This window comes from Arachis hypogaea, chromosome 3 (assembly GCF_003086295.3).
Source record: "Arachis hypogaea cultivar Tifrunner chromosome 3, arahy.Tifrunner.gnm2.J5K5, whole genome shotgun sequence".
Taxonomy (NCBI): domain Eukaryota; kingdom Viridiplantae; phylum Streptophyta; class Magnoliopsida; order Fabales; family Fabaceae; genus Arachis; species Arachis hypogaea.
In genome coordinates this window covers 54681180-54702445 of record NC_092038.1, presented here as the reverse complement: position 1 = coordinate 54702445, position 21266 = coordinate 54681180, and the positions used below count along the sequence as shown (strand labels likewise).

Genomic DNA, 21266 nt, shown 5'->3' with positions numbered 1-21266 from the left:
ACCAGTAGTAGTGTAGTGACTAACTAGCCTATAGGATCAGAAAAGCGAATCTCATGGTAGACTGGTATATACACATTTGAAGTGGCATAAATTGTGGAGTTACAAGAGAACTAGCTAATCAATTAAATAGTTATATTAATTAAGCTGTTCATAATAATAGAATTTGGGATATAAAATAAATATATACACACCCTACAAATATTTGGTGCACAACTTTTTTTTCTTAAAATATTTTTATTTTATTTAATTCTTAAAATAATATGTTTTGTTATTTCTTATATATAGTGTAAATAATAAAATATTTAGACCTGGTTTGGTAAAATTTTTTGAAAAAATATTTGTGTTTTTCATCTTGTTTGTATTTAGTAAATTAAAAAGTTCATATGCTTGTACTTATAGCTTTTTAAAAGTTAGGAGTATTTTTAAAAACACCTAATAAAGAGCTTTTTAAAATTGGTTTGTACTTTTTAAAATTCAAAAGTCTAACATAACCTCATATATTAATTAATATCCAAATTTAATTCTTATATTAATGTCTATTATAGTATTTTTACCAAACACACTTATTGTTACTTGTGTTTATTAAAGAGAATGTGAACCTGAGAGAGCTAGAGAGTTGTTGCCGTCCTCCAGTCGCAAGTCGTCCGTCGTCTAGCCGCAATCTTTAGGCCGTCGTCTAGTCCATGCCGTCATCCAGTCCACGCCGTCGCAGCAAAGCCTAAACTTAGTCATTCTTCTCTGTCACCGAGCAGCAATCACTGTCGCCGAGCAACAACCTTAGTCCGAGCCCTCTCCTGCAACTCACGATGTCTTCTTCTGAGGTGAGTAACTTGGTATATTCACAATTTGTTGCAAGTTATTAGATGTTGTTGCTGGTCTGTTGGAAGGAAAGTATAGTCACAACTTGTTTATTTTGTTTCATAAACTATGTTGTTATTGCTTTAAGGGTTAAGTATGATTTTGGTCCCAACGTAGTGGTCGAAAATCGATTTCGTCTCCAATTTTTTTTTGTTACAAAATGATCCCCAAAATTTCAGTTTATTTTAAAATCATCATTTTTACCAATTTTATTTTTTTATTACTAAATTACCCCTCATTAAAAAATTATAAAATAAAATAAATAAATAAATAAAAAGAAAAAAGAAAGGGATACAGAATGGGGCGAGAAAAGGGGGGAGGAGGGGGGAGAGAAGGGGGACCGCCATATCGCTGCACCATCGCACCATCGCACCGCTGCTCTGCCGCCTTGCTGCCCTGCCGTCCTACCGGACCGCACCGCACCACCACCAGCTTCTTCTTCTTCTTCTTCTTCTTCTTCTTCTTCTTCTTCTTCTTCTTCTTCTTCTTCTTCTTCTTCGCCGCCCTGCCGCCCTATCGTCCTGCCGCACTGCACCGCACCACCACCAGCTTCTATGAATTGAATTTTTTGTGAATTTTTTATTTTTTTGTGAAATTTGTTGTGGAATATTGTTGTTGCTGAAATTTGAATTTGGAATATTGTTGTTGCTGAATTTGTTGATTATTGTTCAAAGTGCATGTTGCTTGAATTTTCTGATGATGATGATGATGATGACCATGATGATAATGGTGGTGGTGGTGGGTTCTTGTTCAGCTTGGACTTCTGGTTGATTTTGGTTGATTTTGGAGAAAGTTCTGATGAAGATGATGATGATCATGATGATACTGGCGGTGGTGGTGGTGGTTCTGGTTGGGCGTAGGCTTCTGTTCTGGTGGGGGTAGTGGTGGTGGTTGATTTTGGGGTGAAGGAAGAAGGGTATTTTCGTCCGAAGGACAATTTTAAAACAAGCTGAAATTTTGGAGACCATTTTGTAGCAAAAAAAAAAGTTAGGGATGAAATCGATTTTCGACCTCTACGTTGGAACCAAAATCATACTTAACCCTTGCTTTAATAACTTAGTATGTTTTATAAACTATGTTGCTGTTGCTGGATTAATTTGCTGTTACTGTTGCTTTATTATTAGGTGAATTATTATGATTTTGAGTTCTTGTTTGGTACTGATAACGACTAGCTGGGGCGAGCCTCTGTGGCTCTATCATGCGAGCCTGAAAGGAAATTTTCCTATTGTGTATAAGTTTGATCTTTATATGGCTCTATCTATGACTTGTTTACCGTCATGAACTTCCTCTTCCTTATGAGGACTTGACCTCTCCTTTGTCATCGTTTGGGAGAGGGAAAAAAAGAAGAAAAAAAGACAAGAAAAATAGTAATCAAGAAACATTGGTGGGTGACTTATAATAGTTTCGTTTATACTGTCGTAATGGATTATTTTTATGTCATTTATGATAGCAACAAGCACTTGAATTTTATTTAATTTCAACATAAATTTAAGACTGTTGGCTCCCAAGAGTATTATTATTAAGTGATTAGTGATTGCCTTTAATTGCTTGCAAAATATTTGTTACAATACCTGATAAGTCTATTCTGTTAGTTTCACCTAATGCTTGTTTGAACTGACTCAATGGAGATTAGTTACGAAGTGAAGAGCTAGTACTTTTGGATTAATGTTTCAATTGTGTGTAGGTCTTTACTAAAATGCTCTAAAGTTGATTAGTTTTTTACTTTTTCGTTCTCTTTGGGTCAAGACTTTTTCATTTTAAGATTTTATAGCTATCTTTATTTTCAAAGATCCTCAATTTTATTATGGTTTAATACTTTGTTATTTTATTATGGCTTAATAATTTATTATAATTTATAATCTATATTATGTTTATGTTTATAATCTATATTGATTTCTTTATTTTATTTTTCTAGAAATTGCACCAACCCGAAAAATATGATGATGAATTTGGTGTGGATTCAGATTAAGTATGGTCGCACTTTTGGTATTTATTTGGTTTAAAGTGGCTGTTTCGGTTTTTAGTATGTTTTAAAGTGTGTTTGTTTTTGTTGTTTGCTAGACATTTTTAATTGTCTTTGTTTTTATATTTAATTGTTGGGACAAGTTGAAATTGTATTGAATTTAGATGTGATATACTCTTATTATTCTAGTTTATTGACGATTTTAAACTTCATTTTATGGTAATTTAAATTTTGATTATTAGGTTTAAAAAAACCAAAAAAATCGACTGAACCAAACTGCTGTTGGTTCAATTCGGTTGTCCAGAAAGCAACAAACTGAACGGTTGGCATCACTGTAGAACTGAACGGATCGGTTCGGTTGGTTTTTGGTCTAAAACCGAACCGATTACATCCCTAGAAGAGAAGGTGGGGTTGAGGGTGAGTGAGGCACGAGTTGAATGAGAGTGAAAGGGATGGGGTTCTTCACCGGGTATACAAGCAGGGGCTGGGCATGCATTCATGTTTGATGCATGGCATGCAATACGCAAATCAGACGGTCCGATTTGTGTACTTGCGATGCCTGTAATCGGACCGTCCGATTACTCTCCTCCCAATCGGATCGTCCGATTTGTTAATCACAGCCGTCACACCCTAGTAAAACACCCTGGACTCCCATAACCGCGCTACACACCACTCCTATCCTAATATCAAAATTAAAAAATGCCGGATCAATTGGTTTGGGAGAAAAAATTCAATAAATATCACTTATGATATTTTTTGGCTATTTGAGTGCCAAAATAAAACGACGTCGTTTTACAGATTCTAACGTGGTATCTGGCTATCCACGTCAGCATTCTGTTAACGTTTGTGCGTTAAAAATTATTTCAGTGACTAACATAAGTTATATTCGCAAAGTTTAAAGACTAAATAGAAGCAACTGAAACTTCAGAAACTAAATTAAGACTCGTGTAAGTAGAGGAACCAAGCTGAATATTATTTCTTGTTTATTTTCTTTTAATTTAGGTGATTTGTTATGCCTTTTGGTGTCTAGATTCGATGACAGAGATTTTCATATTTATTTTGAAAACTCATAATCTATTTTTAATTTTACAGTACTTATTCAATTGGTCATAAATATTGAAAGTATTCGGGCATAGAGTAAAGCTGTAAATCACAGTAGTTGCAAAATCCATCACACACAATCAACAAGTATGGACAAACAAAAGTAAAGATAGAGGTAGAACCATGAACTAAGAAATAATACAGGAAAAGATAGAGACGATAGCTCAAATCAAAATTAAATCTTCCTCGACCACGAAAAACACCTTCACAATGCTAACAAAATTCATGATTGCTTATAAGAACTTCTGACAAGAAAGACAAAAAGAACTTGAAAATAAAAAAGAATGTAAAGTATTTGATGGAACTCTGATTGAAAGTTTCATTTGATGGAGTTCTTAAAAATGTTTATAGAATTATCCCAATTTTTTTCTCTATTTATTAATGCATAACCATATTTTAAAAATTAATTTTAAACCCCAATCTAATTGAATCGTTTAATCGAAACTTTTAATAGAAACCTTTATCAAATCTGCCTCAAATTAACAAAGAAAAATAGTTCACTGTCTCCACCGCCATCGTTAGTGGCAACAATATAATGGCATTGATAGTATAAAGTTCTAATAGGATTAATGTTCAAGTTCTAAGTATTCTCTTGTTTCTGTGTCTTTTTTGTTCAAGTTGTGGAGCTTGGTTTTGATGAAGTTTTATTTTTGGGGGGGTGTCAAACAGAGCAACACACTGCAACCTGTCAATTCAAACAGAAGTAGTGCTCAATTACGCACACACACACACACACACTCTCTCTCTCTCTCTCTCTCTCTCTCTCTCTCTCTCTCTCTCTCTCTCTCTCTCTCTCTCTCTCTCTAGCGATCTTGCAGCCGAGTTGAACAAAGCCTTCATAACCTTTGACTGCGGTTGTGATTCTCCATAACCTTCATACCTACAAGAGTTTACCCGACCCAGCACTCACCCAAACCCATCTACAGCATCTCTGATCCCCCTACGACCTATCCTAAGTCAGGATCCCCCAACATCCTCGTCTGCTCATCATTACGGAACGGAAGTGCGTGCTCTACCCCTCCCGTTGGTAGCAACTCCAACCTTCTTTCTGTCCATCTGCCTCGGTCGCTGATGCTCAATCTCTTGCTGCAACACGACAATCTCTTATTGCGTGCTCAACCGTCCCACTTCTACACTCGTGCTCTTCTTACTGATAGTTCAACCATCACCGATTATGAAGAGCCGAGAATTCCTTCATCCTTGCCATGGTATGTTCTTCATTCACTTGTCTGCATCGTTTTTGGTGCAGTTGGCATGAAGCTTCTTGGGTGTAATATGGCAATGCTAGATTTTTGTCTCAACCCTGCCTCTACGATTGATTGATTCAGAGGTTCTCTTTGTTTTCAAATGGGGCTAATGGAAAGCATGTGAACTATTTCTTTCTGTATACCAACTGCACAGGCTTTGATTTGGTTTGTGTTTAGATTTTCATCATTACAATGCAAGCTCAAGGTTTCCCAGAAGTTTTTTTTATGTTGTGATTCAAAGTAAAATTAAATGACATTTAATTGGATTTAGAATTTAAAACTGATCTCCAAAATTATTGTTGCTTTTTAGTAAATAAAACAAAATAAACATTAGCAACTTTTATAAATATTTTTTTACAGCAAAATATAGGTAAACAACTTTTAAGTTCTAACCAGTCAATTTTAAACAACTGCAATTAATAATCACTAATTTTGTATTTAAAAAAATAAATTTTAAATAATCACTAATTGATGATAATTGATTAATATGAAATACAGTTTAAAAATATTTATTGACTTGGTGTTGGTTAGATCCTTGTTGGTTATCTAGCAGGATTGATATCCAAATTGATTGATAATTTTGAGATATTAATTAATCTTATTTCTATTGATGCTTATAAGAACCGTAATTAACTAACCACTTAATTAAAATAATTTAATTACCCGAAATAGGTTCAAAAATTTAAAATATTTTTTAAAAAATTTAAATATGATATTTGGACTCAATAGATTTTTCTGAGTTGGAAAATATAATTTTTTGTAGAAAATTGCGTAAAACGCGTACTGGTAAATTAGCCGGCAGTACCGGCTTAAGTCTGTCTGACACTATGTGAAAATGATAAAAAACAGTAGAAAAAACTTAGGAAGACTTTTAGAACTGAAAACCAGTCACTAATTCTACAGGTTTGGCCCAAAATTGGGCCAAACGGACCAAAAATACTAACAGGTTAGACCAGACCCAAATTGGACCTGATCCCAATATATATAATACACATTAATGAACCCTTTCAGCCACAAACACACACACACACATTAGGATTTGAGTGGCTGAAGTGAGTTAAGAGAAGAAAGGGAAAGTTATTATTCACAATCACATTAATTGATCATAACTTGAGTTACGATGCTCCGATTCGCGTCTCGTTTGCGACTACGTGAAGCTCTCACCGAGCCCGTTAGTTCTATCTAACTTGTTGGCAAGATTTCAAAACTTCCTCCCTATTCTGCTGCTCTATAAATTTTGAAAATTAAGGTTTGAGTTTTAAGTAAATATTTGTGTTTTGGTTGTTTAGGTACTAAGCATTTGTGAGAAATTGTTGGGTTTCATCCCCAATTTTAATGGATAAGGTAAAGTTTCTTAAAAACCCTTGTAATTTGGTATATTATAAATATTAGGTATTGATTTTTATTAAATATATTATATTAGTTTGAGCATTGGTGCTTATTAGAGTTGTCTTGACTATTTGAAAGCTTTTGGATTGTGTGTGGTAACTTGTTGAACTTGAAAACTTGTGAAAGCTTGGTTGAGGTCAAATTTTAGTATTTGGTACATATTAAAAATTGGCTAAGGTATGATTTTGGTTTTCTCTATGTAATATGTAATGTTTCTAGACACTTAGGCTAGTTGACCATAGGATAGGATTGAATTGGTTGTTGATAATTGTTGAATTGATAATGCATGATGGTATTGATGATTGTGATTAATTATGATATTGATTTTGATGATGGGGTTGGATTGTGGTAACTATGGTTTATGATGAGGTATGGTGAATGATGCTTGTGAATAATGAGAATGTGCCAAATTGCTAATGTTGGAATCTTGATGTAGAAATTGTGGAGTTTGTTGAATTATAGTGAATTGAATGATAAATTAGGTGTAGAAATGATAGAGAAAATAGAATGGTAAGTGATGAAATATAAGGATGTGAATGTGGGTGTTGAATGGTAAATTTTGACATGATGTAGAATGTATAGAACTGGTTTGGTTTTGGGAGTTTTAGAAACTAGAGAATTTGCAAAACTTTGTTTTTACTGAAATTTGACAGATCATAACTTGAGTCTTGAACCTTGAAATTGAGTGATCTTTGTTTTAAATTAAAGATTCTTTCAAGAGCTTTAAAATGATATAAAGTTTGAGGAAAATGAATTTATGTAAAGGAAGTTATGAACGTTTGAAGTTTGGTGCAAAAATCTAAATTCTGCAGCTTTTAAATTTTTCTAAGTCTGGTGAGGTTTGCGTACGCAACATAGTGCACGTGACGCGGGCATTCTTCACTTCCTGGGAGTCTCACGTACGCGAACAAGGAGCTTGCGTACGTGAGACCCCTATTTTGATGAAAAATGCCTTTTCTTCACTTTTTAAGGCTTCTTTAGTCTTCCAAACTCCTTTAACTACTGTTTAAGACTGTTAACTAGTAATTGATACTTGAGAGCTAATGAGAAAGAGTTAGAGGGCTTAAATTAGATAAAGTTAGTTAAATCTTAGAAGACGGAGACTTAGGCGTACTATGAATTGCAGATGAATTAGTCTGAGTGAGTTGGTGGGGAGTTCTTTGATATTGAATGGGGGACACATGATGTGATGATGACCTTATTTTGAGATTGAGAACATTGAGGCATAAATGCCGAGCATGATGAGACTCTGAATGAGCTGAGAGATTTTACTATGAATCATTAAACTGTTTTTGAATAATATCAATGAAATGTAGGCTTAAGGGCAATGGTTCGTCCTGCTTATGCTGAGTTGTAGGCATAGGGCGTGGGATTCGTTCCACTTACGCTGAGGTGTAAGGGCTGTGGTAGAAGTCCTGCTCACATACTTTCGGTCATAAGAGTGGCCAAGTATTATATCTCAAGAAAAGTGAGGCAGACACTATATCCCAGGAGGTTTTCATTTATAAACGTGACTGAAAGCGACATTCCCATGGGAATGTGTCGAGTTGGCAGTTGAACCGACAATGTGACACAGCCAATAGGACAGGCATTCATCATGTGCATTTTCTATATGTTTGCTTGCTTTGTCTACTTGCATTGTTTTGCCTAATTGTATAACATGTTTATATGCTTCCTGAATATCTTGTTGTATATGTCATATTACTTGTGAATTATTTATTTGTATCTATTTGTGTTTGTCACTGAGGTTGAGGAGGTTTGGTAGGTGGTGGCGATAGGGTCGTGTAGAGGTTACGCTGGCTAGAGCTGTGGGACAGCGGTGTTAGTTTAGTTAGAAATTCCTTAAGTTAGATTTTCCTTGTTTCATTATGGTTTTAAGTTATGATTCTTAACTTTAACGTTGCTTTAATCTTGAATCTTAATTTTGATGTGAAGTTCTAGGATTGTATTTGGCGTTCCGAAACCTTATATCTTACATATTAGGCACTGTTACCATACTAAGAACCTCTGGTTCTCATACCATATTTTGTTATCATTTTTCAGATGTAGGTCATGACCCACCTCAGTGAGTTGTGAGATGGTGATAGAGCGGAAGATCTAGTGACATCTCTTTTGTATATTTTGAATATTTTGTTGTAGTTCTCTCTATCTTTTGTATTTTAGTTGCCTTAGAGGCTAAACTTGAGAGGCAGGTTGTTTATGTTTGTGCCTTTATAAAAACTCTGTCATGTCTGTATATAAGTAGTCGGCCTAAACTCCGCGGGTTGCGGCTAGTACTATATGACTATTGTGCTTATATATCTACATATGCTTTATTATCTTGTGCCTTTACACTTTTAGTTATCATGTGAATGCTTCGCGCTTTTCTGATTCTGTTTTGGGCTGTATCTTTTCATCGGGCTTCTAGAATATTATTTCATTCTATACATACATATATATATATATATATTATCGTATAAGCCTTAAAAATTGTCGTGGCACTTATTTATCATTTGCTTTACGGCATGAGGTAAGGCTTAGGGTGTTACAATGCTAACCTTTTATTTAAGTTCAACTAGTAAGTTAGTTAGAACTTGTGGATTAGGTTTAATTAAGCTTAATTGATTTTTTTTCTCAATTCGTAGTGATTGACGAATTGGGTTTACTATTTATAATTATCATGTAGTGGTTAGTGACAAGAATAGTGATCTTTAACCCTCAATCCTTACCAAGATCTTTTTAGCATTTTAATTTACTTTCTTTTTACTAGTTAATTGCCTTAATTGCTCTTAGTTTAAATTTTCTTGATATTTATTATTTGTCTTCTCTTTTAATTTCTTGCTATTTAAATTCTCGTCAATTGTAAATAAATCTCCGATCTCTCATAACCAATGATCATACACAATATTGTGATTTCTAGGAAGCACGATCTAGGCCTAAACTCTCGATTATTGATTTTTGAATTTGTGACATTTTTAACTAAACTTTGAGAATATTAATTGTCGATTTATCGCTACAACAAATCTTAAACTTTTAAATTTGTGAATTTCTAAATCGATATTTAACAATCATCAATAAAATACTCAAAAATTTTCATCACGCTCCCTCACCGTGCCTCACGCTCCCGTGGCTTTCATTGCGCTTCCTCTGCTATGCTCATAGTAAATGGAGGTTGGTTTTTGGAAATATAGCCAATTTAGTTCCTGAATATGATTATGAACTTCTAGTACCTGCTTAACAATGTGCGATAATTTGAGGACTAAATTATAAGCAATGTTAATTTTTAGTGACTAAAGTTGTTTTTTATGTAATCTTACTTGACTCTTTTCTATGGTAGGGTTACATTGTCCTTAATAGGCCAGGGGCATTTGTGCAATGGCTACAGCAAGCAGATATCAAAGAAGAGTATAGAATTATTTTCAACTTCAAATTTCTAACTGCTATACTTTGATGGCTTTTTTTAAATAAATATTTAAAAATTATTAATTCTCAAAATACGAATAATTGAAAAGGAAGACAAAAATACACATGACCATCTTAATAGTACCGGCTGTGAAATGAAATTCACCTTCAATTCAGCCTAGGCGCCCAAGAAATAGAGGCGAAAGTGTTAAGACCAACTCAGCTGCATCATACGCAAAATGGAAGCCCAATTCAACTGTATCCCCCGCGAAATAGAGAACGTACAGGTCTGCATGAATGTTGTTTCTAGTGCCTACGAAATGAGCGTATTTTTCAACTTCTGCTTTGGATTTTTCTCTTGAAATTCATATTAGCTGGATATGAAAAAATAATTTTTTCTTGTATTCCTAGTTCAAGAAATATTTTTATTTTTCAACTTTTTTCTGCTGAATTTGTGTTTAACTCTATATTTTACAGCCAGTAAAGAAAAAGAGTCCATGCTTTTAGTGAAGATCAAGAAACTCAAATTAGAGTTTTATATGAACAGTAAATGCACTATTAGAAGATTACATTTGAACTATATTATCTTTGTGTTCTAAATGCTGAATGGATAATTAAATAAGAATGTTCTGATTTTGTTAATTTTCTAATCTTATTCTGCATATTTTGATAAGTAAAAATAATTACTTTTGATTTTGCTCATAGGATTTAGACTTTTTTATTGTTGCAGATGTAAAGATCACAGAAGATGTAGTATCATGATTTTGTTCATGTTTGTATTATAATTTTGCTCATATTTGTATCATATATCTAGTTTTAGCTATTCATTCTTCTGGGACATGCCTCTATGTGCTCTGACTTGAAAATAGGATTGACTTGTCTCACATGTCTAAAATTTATTCTGTTATGAATTAATGAATTATTGTTTAAGAAAAAAAATGAAGATTAGTCAGGAATCAAATGTTAAGTTTCACGAAAATATGTTAAGATACATTGTCAAGAGACGATCTTGATAATGAAATGCTCAGCCATGGTCCATTTCGTGGATGCCACCCAGAGATGCTCCATTTCGCTGGTGCAACCCATAAATTGCCCCAATTCGCAAGCGCCTCATCGATGATTGGGCGTGCCGGCTTCAACTCGCAGGCGACCGCGGAGTTAAAGGGGAAACCCATTTCACAACCGGTACCAGTGAAATGACCATACGTATTTCTGTTTCCCTTTTCAACCGTGCACATTTTGGAAATTAGTAATTTTTAGATATTTATTTAAATAAAAAAATCATACTTTGATCATTATTTTGTTAAAGAAATTTTGAATTTTGACTTTTGTTAGTACCATTTGTACCGCATATTTTCAATTATATATTAATTCAGAACCAGATCATATAATTGTTAAGCATATACTAAAGTTAGCTAGAGATGATCTTAGAGCTACATTCTCTTTCTTTTTTATTGGGCCAAAAAAATATGAAAAGGTGTTAAGGAAGTACTTTTTTGAGGAGAAAGGACCAATAACTAATATCGACCTAAATGACAATTTATCTATTATTATTATTGCTAAGGTACCTTTCAACTAAATATCTTTTAGGTTGTGTTTGATAAATGTATAGAAATAGATTAGAAAGATAAAACAAAAATGTATTGAGATAAGAAAGAAAAATTGTGTTGAATACAATTTATATTTTCTTTTTAAATTTTAATAAAAAATAAAAAAAACATTCTTAGATGAAAATAATAGTACTTATGGATAGTCTCTTGATTTTAAACCCCCTTTAACTATATATGTAATATATGTCTAGAATCCTGAACAAAATTGCTTCCATTTAGAGGAATGTTTCCCTTTAATGGATTTTCCCCGTCATATGTCATGAATTAATAAAGTTCCTCTAGTAATAATACCTAATCTCTCAATAATGAATAAATATATATATATATATATATATATATATATATATATATAGTTTTTAGATTTCAAATTTCAATAACATAAAGTATATAATCTTGTGATTTTTGATAGTGTACCATGATATAATAAAAGACACAAATTATATTTTATAAATCTACACAAATATAAAATATTATATGATCATAATAAATATTTAAATGATGTAAATTGATTTTTATATATACTTATTACTATTATTTCTGTTTCATTTTATTCTTTTTTTATGTTCTTAAAATAAGATATTTTAAAAGTAAAAAAAAAGAAAATATTTTTGGTATAATTTGTATATAAATAAACAAAAGAATAATAGTGACAAAATAAAAGGGATTATAGGAATATCTTTCATGTCGTAGAATCATTGAATAGGGATTATAGGAATATCTTTCATTGAATATTTATAGCTATTGAGCCTAGTTTGATTTTGGGTTAAGTTATGATGACAAACATTGTTTTGGGTGGAAAGCCCAATATAGTTTAATGTGAGTGTTTAGTGATGCAGGCCCATATGTCCAAGTCCAACAAGTGCTTCAGCAATGTAAAAGAGCCAAAACTCATTCTTGTTGCACCGTTCAGCAAGAATAAAATGGTATACATTTGGCAAAAAGAAAAGAAAGAAAAGGACATCTGTCAACATCAAGGATAGCTGGGGCTCTAGCAAAGCAACAAGACACAAGGACTCTCACCTCTCCAAGGACAAATAGTAAAGCAAACTTCAGCAAAGAAAAAGCAAAACACAAACTTGCCAAACAGCAGAGGTAGTGGGTGAAGCTTCTCGTATGGCAGAGATCATGGAGCAGGAAGAAAAAGGAGAGCATGCCAAGGAAGAAAAACAAAGCCAAGGACCACAGAGGTGGTGAACGAACTCCTCCAGCAGCAGGAGTCGTGGAGCAGGATGAAGAAGGACAGCTTGCTAGCTGTGCCAGCTCCAACGGGCAGCAAGGACAAGCAAAAGGATGAAGCTACAATGAAGCCAAGATGAAGATATATAGCAAGCTTCACTCCAACATTTGAAAAAAAAAGAGAGATCACACACTCAGAGCACCATCTCTAACATAGAGCTGGAATCTCTTTCTTCTACTCAAGCTTAATTCTGATTTTATATTATGGCTGTCTTGCGTTATTTTCTGTTTTGAAAAAGGTAATTATGTGAGGTTCAAAAGCCAAGAGAGAAAAGGCAAGAGTGATGTAAAATAGCCACTGATTTCTGATGTAATTTGGGTGTATGAACTAGGATTAGTTCCCCTTGCCAAGTTGGGTTAGCACTTAGTGAGAATTGAATCTGTGTAGATTCCCCTTCCAAGTTGGGATAGCACTTTGGGGTTGCTAAGCTTTAGTGGAGAGAGCTTAGGGGAGATACTAGTTGGATTAGGAATTAATTCAATAGTATTGGTGTATGTAATCTGAGAATTATAATGAAAATTCCACCATGGTTTGTGGTGGAGACTGGATGTAGGATTCATGGCACTGAAAATTCGAACCAGGATACATGCTGGCCTCATTCTCCTCTTTTCTCCTCTTTTAATGTTCTGCGTATGAGACTATTTCAAATAATCTCCTGCAACTCGAGCAACAGTAAAACAGAGTTTGAAACTTTAAGTTTTAAACCAACTTGATTCAACCCCCCTTCTCAAGTTCAACTAGAACCATCAATTGGTATCAAGAGCAAGGTCTCAAGAAGGCAAGCTTCACAGCTTGGAGTAAAGATCCATGGCCAACAACATGAATCCCAACATCGTGGCTTTCACTCTCACTGAAGGGCAGTCCAATAATAGACCTCCCTACTTCAATGACAGCAACTACTCTTACTAGAAAGAGAGAATGAGAATCTTCGTGCAGTCGATCGACTACAACATCTGGAAGATCATTCTCAACGGCCTAGACGTTCCTACCAAACAGAATGCTGATGGAAAAGTTGTGGCAAAGGAGGACAACGAATGGACAGATGAAGAAAAGAAGAAGGTTGAACTCAATGCTAAGGCAATCAACCTGATGCACTGTGCAATCAGCTTTGAAGAGTTCAGAAAAGTGTCAAGGTGTAAAACAACGAAAGAAATCTGGGATAAGCTCAGACTCACTCATGAAGGCACTAAGCAAGTGAGGGAGACCAGAATTGACATGCTGATGAAGGAGTATGAAATATTCAGTATGAAAGAAGATGAGAGCATTGATCAAATGTTCGAAAGGTTCTCAATAATCATCAACAATCTGGACGCCATAGGAAGAAGCTACTCTGAAGAAACCTTAGTAAGAAAGATTCTGAGGAGTCTTACTAAGAAATGGGAAGTAAAAAGCACAGCCATCTCTGAAAGGAATGATTTGATCAAAATCACCTATGATGAGCTGAGAGGCAAGCTACTGGCTTATGAAACCACTCACATGTCTCAAGACAAAGATGACAAAAAGAAAAGTATAGCACTAAAATCAAGAATGACAACCCAAGGAGAAGAATCTGATGACAGTTTCTCAGATGAAGAAATGGTGCTCTTTGCAAGAAAAATGAGAAGACTACTGAGATACAAAAACAAAGGCAAAGGAAGCTCTTCATCCAAAGATGTCAAGAAAGATCAAGTTAAGTTCACATGCCATCACTGCAAGGAACCTGGTCACTTCAAGTCAGATTGCCCTCAACTTAAGAAAGGTGAAAAATCCAAGAAAGACAAAAAGAAGGTGATGATGGCAACATGGGAAGACTTGGAGAACGGCACCAGCTCAGAAAGCTCAGATCAAGAAGCTCAACTATGTCTAATGGCAGATCATAATGATGAAGATGAGGTAGATCTCTCTGACTTATCTATTGATGAACTGCACTACATTATCAAAGACATTTCTGTGAACTCTAAGAAACTTTTGGATAAGTATGGTAAATGTAAGAAAGAAAATGAGGCTTTGAGGACAAAAAATGATCTTCTTTTGAAAAAGGTTAAGGTAAATGAAACTAATAATGAAAAGTTTTTAAAAGAAGAAAACATTGCCTTGCGAACTGAATTAGAAAAATTCAAACTCAAGCATGAAGTTACTGCCTCCACTGATTTGATTTCTGAAAACAAAAAGCTGAATGAACAAATAAAAAGTTTAAATGAAGTCTTAGCAAAGTTTGTTCAAGGTTCTCAAAATCTGAACAAACTGCTTGCTTGTCAAAGGTTTGGGTCTGAAAAATATGGACTTGGTTTCATAGAGGGAAATAAATCAGTTTTCAAATCAAACTTTCAAAAATCTGAATCTTCCTCTTCCAAGCTATTCAAACCAAAAGGATTCAGCAAACCCCAGAAATCAGTGGGCAAAAGTCAGTGCTACAAGTGCAATAGAAATGGTCATGATCCTCCTCAATGTTTCATCTTTCTTAGGTCTTTTGGTAATGATAGTAAGTTATATAAATTTGTTCATGATTTTAATGCTCTTGGGCAACCAAGAAGATTTCACATCAAAGGATCCAAATGGATTTGGATACCTAAGGTTAGTTGAAGAACATGCAGGTTTGCCTTACATCCAAAAAGAAAAGGGACATGTGGTATCTTGATAGTGGATGTTCAAGGCATATGACCAGAAGGGATGCTTTCTTCATTAAACTCAACAAGTATGATGGAGGATTTGTCACTTTTGGAGATAATGGTAAAGGTAAAATAATTGCCATTGGTAAGATTGGTAAAGATTTTTCAACTTGCATAGATAGTGTCTTTTAAGTTGATGGGTTAAAGCATAATCTATTGAGCATAAGTCAATTGTGTGACCTTGGATATGTTGTAACCTTTAGGAAATCTGATTGTAGAGTCATAAATGAGAAAACAGAGGCTGTTTTATTTGTTGCCAAAAGAAGTGATAATGTTTATGGTATCACTCTAGATGATCTAAAAGTTCAAAATGTAACCTGTTTCTCTTCAATGGAATCTGAAAAATGGATGTGGCATAAGAGGTTAGGACATGCTAGCATGTTCTAAATCTCCAAGCTTGTAAAGAGAGGCTTAGTTAGAGGTCTTCCTAATATAAAGTTTGATAAGGACATCATTTGTGATGCTTGTCAAATGGGTAAACAAATTAAAACCTCTTTTAAACCCAAGGAAGATGTCTCTACTAAGAAACCATTGGAGTTGTTGCATCTTGATCTGTTTGGACCAACTAGGACTCAAAGTCTTGGAGGAAAGAGTTATGGCATGGTAATTGTGGATGACTATACTAGATTCGGCTGGGTGTTCTTTCTTGCTCATAAATATGAGGCCTTTTCTGTTTTTGAAAAATTCAGCAAAAAGATTCAAAATGAAAAAGGTTTTAGAATTGTTTCAATTAGAAGTGATCATGGTAAGGAATTTGAAAATCAATTCTTTGAATCTTTTTGTGATGAACAAGGCATATCACATAACTTCTCTTGTCCAAGAATACCTCAACAAAATGGTGTTGTGGAAAGAAGAAATAGAAGTTTACAAGAAATGGCTAGAGCTATGTTATGTGAATATGAAATTCCCAAGTTCTTATTGGCTGAAGCTGTAAATACAGCTTGCTATGTTTTAAATAGAACCCTCATTAGGAAGTTTTTAAAGAAAACACCATATGAACTTTGGAAAGGGCATCCTCCCAATCTTAGCTATTTTCATGTGTTTGGATGCAAGTTTTTCATTCTGAATATCAAAGAAAATTTAGGAAAATTTGATCCTAAAACACATGAAGGCATTTTTCTAGGTTATTCCACAAATAGCAAGGCCTATAGGGTTTACAACAAGAACTCCAAAACAGTTGAGGAGACCATGCATGTCACTTTCTGTGAATCTGACAATGTTCCCAGTGTTTGTATTGATGATAGTTCAGGTTTTGAAGCTGAGGTTCCAAGGATTACTGAACCAGTTCCACAAAATCCAATTTCTTATGAAGTTGCATCTGTTAGCAGCGATAATCCCAATTCTGCAGGAGACAATCTGGAATTATCTCCTGTCGCTGCAGAAAACACTGATGCAGAGGAAAATATTGATCAAGAGGAACCTGAATCCTCAAACCATTCAAAGAGACCAAGAGAATGGAGGTTTCTGAAAAACTATCCTGAAGAGTTCATAATTGGAAATCCTTCCACTGGTAGAACCACTCGTTCATCTTTGAAAAGAGCCGAATCCAACAACATTGCTCTCTTATCAAAGATTGAACCTCAAAACATCCAAGAAGCTCTTGCTGATCCTTCATGGGTGCTAGCTATGAAGGAAGAATTGCAGCAATTTGAGAAGAACCAGGTCTGGTCATTAGTGCCTTATCTAAATGGAAAGAAAGTCACCGGCACAAAATGGATTTTCAGAAACAAATTGGGTGAAGATGGATCCATAGTCCAAAACAAAGCTAGATTGGTCGCTCAAGGATATGATCAAGAGGAAGGGATTGATTTCAATGAATCCTTTGCACCTGTAGCTCGAATGGAAGCCATCAGACTGCTTCTTGCATATGCTGCTCATTGTGGTTTCAAGCTATTCCAAATGGACATAAAGTGTGCTTTCCTCAATGGTATAATAGATAGAGAGGTTTATGTGGCTCAACCACCTGGGTTTGAAAACAAAATTTTTCCTAACCATGTTTTCAAACTAGCCAAAGCCTTGTATGGTTTAAGACAAGCTCCTAGAGCTTGGTATGAGAGGCTTAGCTCATTTTTATTGAAAAACAACTTTCAAAGAGGAGCCACTGACACCACTTTATTTATTAGAAATTATCATGATCATTTTATTCTTGTGCAAGTTTATGTTGATGATATCATATTTGGTTCGGCTAATGAAAATTTGTGTGCAGATTTTGCTAAGCTAATGACCAATGAATTTGATATGAGCATGATGGGAGAGCTCAATTTCTTCTCGGATTGAAAATCAAGCAAACTGCAGAAGACATATTCATCCATCAAGAAAAATATGCAAAGGAACTTGTCAAGAAGTTTGGGCTGGACTGTGCTAAGCCAATGGGAACCCCCATGCATCCTAATATCAAGCTTGATAAGGATGAACATGGTAGAGATGTTGATGAGACACGCTATAGAGGGATGATTGGATCTTTGATGTACCTTACCTCCTCTAGGCCTGATATCATCCAAAGTGTTGGAGTTTGCTCATGGTTTCAATCAAAGCCTAAGGAGTCCCATCTCTCAGTTGTCAAAAGGATCATCCGATATGTGCTTGGTACCACTAAGTATGGTTTATGGTTTCCTAAGACTGATTCTTTTCAATTAGTGGGTTTCTGTGATGCAAATTTTGCTGGGGATAGGATTGATAGAAGAAGCACAAGTGGCATGTGCTGCTTTCTTGGAAAATCTCTCATTGTTTGGTATAGCAAGAAGCAAGCTACTGTGGCACTTTCAACAGCCGAAGCTGAGTATATTGTAGCCTCCTCTTGTTGTTCTCAATTATTATGGTTGAAAACTCAACTAGCTGACTATAAACTGAGAGTATCTAATATTCCATTATTTTGTGACAACATGAGTGCTATTAACATTTCCAAAAATCCTGTTTTGCACTCAAGAACAAAGCACATTGAAGTTCGTTTTCATTCTATTAGAGAACATGTGCAAAATAGAAATTTAGATATTCAGTTTGTTAATTCTGAAGGTCAGCTAGCTGATATATTCACCAAACCATTGATAGAAGAGAGGTTCTGTAAGCTGCGAACTGAACTGGGCATTCTTGCCTCATCTTTGTTTTCTTAATGACTCTGCTAATGAGATTTTTAGTGTTTTGTCTCACAAATCGCGGTGAGATTTTCTTTGGCAGATGATGAGTAACCTTCACTATGAAGCTATTGGATTCCTATCTGAACTCAATACATGATGGACGTCTAGTTCTGAAGCAGTATCTTGAACTAAGGGTTGTTCTTTACTGAAAATTTTTGTTAATAAATAAGCCTTTGTAAAAAGTGGATTTTCAATTTTTTTTTTTTGGGCTTCATTATTTTGAGATCACTTAGTTTACTTCATTTTTTTTAGGTCTCAAATTTTTGGCATTTTTTATTCGTTTGAATTGGGCTTCATTTCAAATGCTTATATGGTTTGGGCTTCGTAAAAACTTTACCTTAAGGTTGCTTTTCATTCATATTTGTTTTCAAATTCCTTTTTGTTTATTTTTATCTGAAACGTACGAAGGTTACAGCTGTAACTTTCAATGTTTTCCAAAACTACTTTAAAGTTTTTATTTTTATCTATTTTCAAGATGCAACCTTTGCACTCTCCCACACCTATATTAACTCCCCACTACATGCATCCTCTCACACTACTCCCTCCACTCTTTCATATTCTCCAAACCAGTGTTCTATAAATATGGCTCGAAAGAAGAGAGCTGCTCGCAGAGGCTCACACAGTGGCACCCACCGTTCTGATCACACACACTCCTCTCTGTCACTATCACCTACTCATTCCTCTCCTCCATCACCACAAAATCCTTCTCCGGACATGGCCCGCACTAAGACCACCGCTCGCCGCCCTGGCGTTGCTCCTCATCCTACACCTCCTTCTCCTCCAACCAACTCTCAACCAAGTTCATCCAAACCCAGCTCTTCCAGAGGAAAGAGGCCTCTTCACGAAGACGATGAGATAACCCCCACTCAGAGTCGCCATACTCGCGGTACAGTCATTGACTTCCCTCTTCGTTCTGTGTCTGAACCTAAGCTGTCAAACCCCATTGCTTACAAGTCTTTCTATGCTGATTTTTCTCCTGAGTCTTTTGATCGTCGTCGTTATCAATCTCTCATGAACTATCTGTTCTTCTGTAAAGACATCCTTCATCGAACTATCTGCCCTCCTAAGCTTGTCAATCTTGACAAGCTCCGTAGAAAAGGTCTGAACTTTACACCTCTGTTTGCATGTCAAGGATGGATCCCCATTCTGTCCATCAAGGAGAAAGTTTATCCTGACCTGGTTCGGCAATTCTATAGTAACCTCACCTACAAAGAAGGGAGAATCGCGTCCTTTGTCAAAGCTAAGGTGATCATCATTGACAAATACCACCTAGGGAAAGCCCTAGATTATCAGGACAGGAGGGTTGATGTGTATACATCAGGTAAGTGGGACGATACCATGAATGTGTCTTACTTTGAAGCTCTGAGTGTCGTGTGCGTCAATATCCCTCTCTTAGAAGGTACCACTCCTACTCACAAGTCTCTTGGCCCTATCCGTGCCCAGCTGCACAGGATTGTTAACCAAATCATTTTGCCTCAGCGAGGCTCTCTTCAACGTGTATCCTTCTGTGACACACTGGTTCTGTTTGCTCTTCTTTCTAGAGTTCCCATTTCTTTTGCTTACTTACTTGTAAGACATATGTATGCTTGTGTCAGTACCAAAAATGTTTTACCATATGTCATGCTTCTTACAAAAATTTTTCAATATTATAATGTTGATTTTGGGGGCAAAAAATCTGAATAATGTAACTCATATATCAAAAGGGGTGGTGCAGTAAAAAAAATAGCTCCCAAGCGTCACCAAACTGATGGCAGCACTGATGTTCCCTCTATGGATGAGGATCCTCTGATTCCCCCTTCCACCTCCACTACAATCAAGGTCATGACTCGCATTATGAAAAATGTGCTTGAAGAGTTCATCAATCTGGCAGACCTTCTTCTCACTCATGGGGCCGAGCGCAAGAGGAACCAAGTTATGGAGGAAAATGCTCTCAAGAAAACCAAGGGGAGAATTCGGATTCTGAGAGACTTTGTGGAAGGCATCGAAGTTGGCCTCACAACTTCTGACAATGAGGGGGAGGACGATGGAACCTCCGATGAATCCAACTCTGATGCCTAGCTTCTTGTTATCTCATCTGCGACTATGATTTGTTTTCATTTTGGACTTGTTTAGTTTATTTTGGATGACTGTAAAGACCTTCACTACTCTGCTACTTAAACTGTATGTGCTGGCCACTAACAAATTTTGTGCAAGTTTTTCCTTTCCTCCCTTGATGACAAAAGGGGGAGTAAAGAAAAGGAATGTTAGCTTTGGCTTAGGGATTAATAGTAATAGTTAAGAACAATGTTCTGTGGTGCTATATTTTGCCCTGTGATGTGCTTAATGTAAATTGTTTTGTGCTTTCATTACTGTGATATACTACTTGGAAATATTGGTCTTGGATGTTTTTAAGTTCTTTTCCAGGTTAAGATGTAAGCCATGATCGAGGGGGAGTAATGCTGGCATTGAGGGGGAGCTACTCACAATTCAAAAGTCATCAAAGGGAAGTGTTCTTAACTCTTTTAAATTAGTCTTTAATTTCCCTATTTTATCATGTTTGTCATCAAGGGGGAGATTGTTAAGCCTAGTTTGATTTTGGGTTAAGTTATGATGACAAACATTGTTTTGCGTGGAAAGCCCAATATAGTTTAATGTGAGTGTTTAGTGATGCAGGCCCATATGTCCAAGTCTAACAAGTGCTTCAACAATGTAAAAGAGC

General features: G+C 35.4%; 1 protein-coding gene across 1 annotated transcript; it reads left to right on the top strand.

Annotated features, from left to right (window-relative positions):
• Window positions 1–17803: 17803 nt before the first annotated feature.
• On the top strand, window positions 17804–18544 carry LOC140183487 (secreted RxLR effector protein 161-like). Its single transcript, XM_072231935.1, has one exon. It carries the CDS (start codon window positions 17804–17806, stop codon window positions 18542–18544), a length of 741 nt encoding a protein of 246 aa, XP_072088036.1.
• The last annotated feature ends 2722 nt before the right edge of the window (window positions 18545–21266 follow it).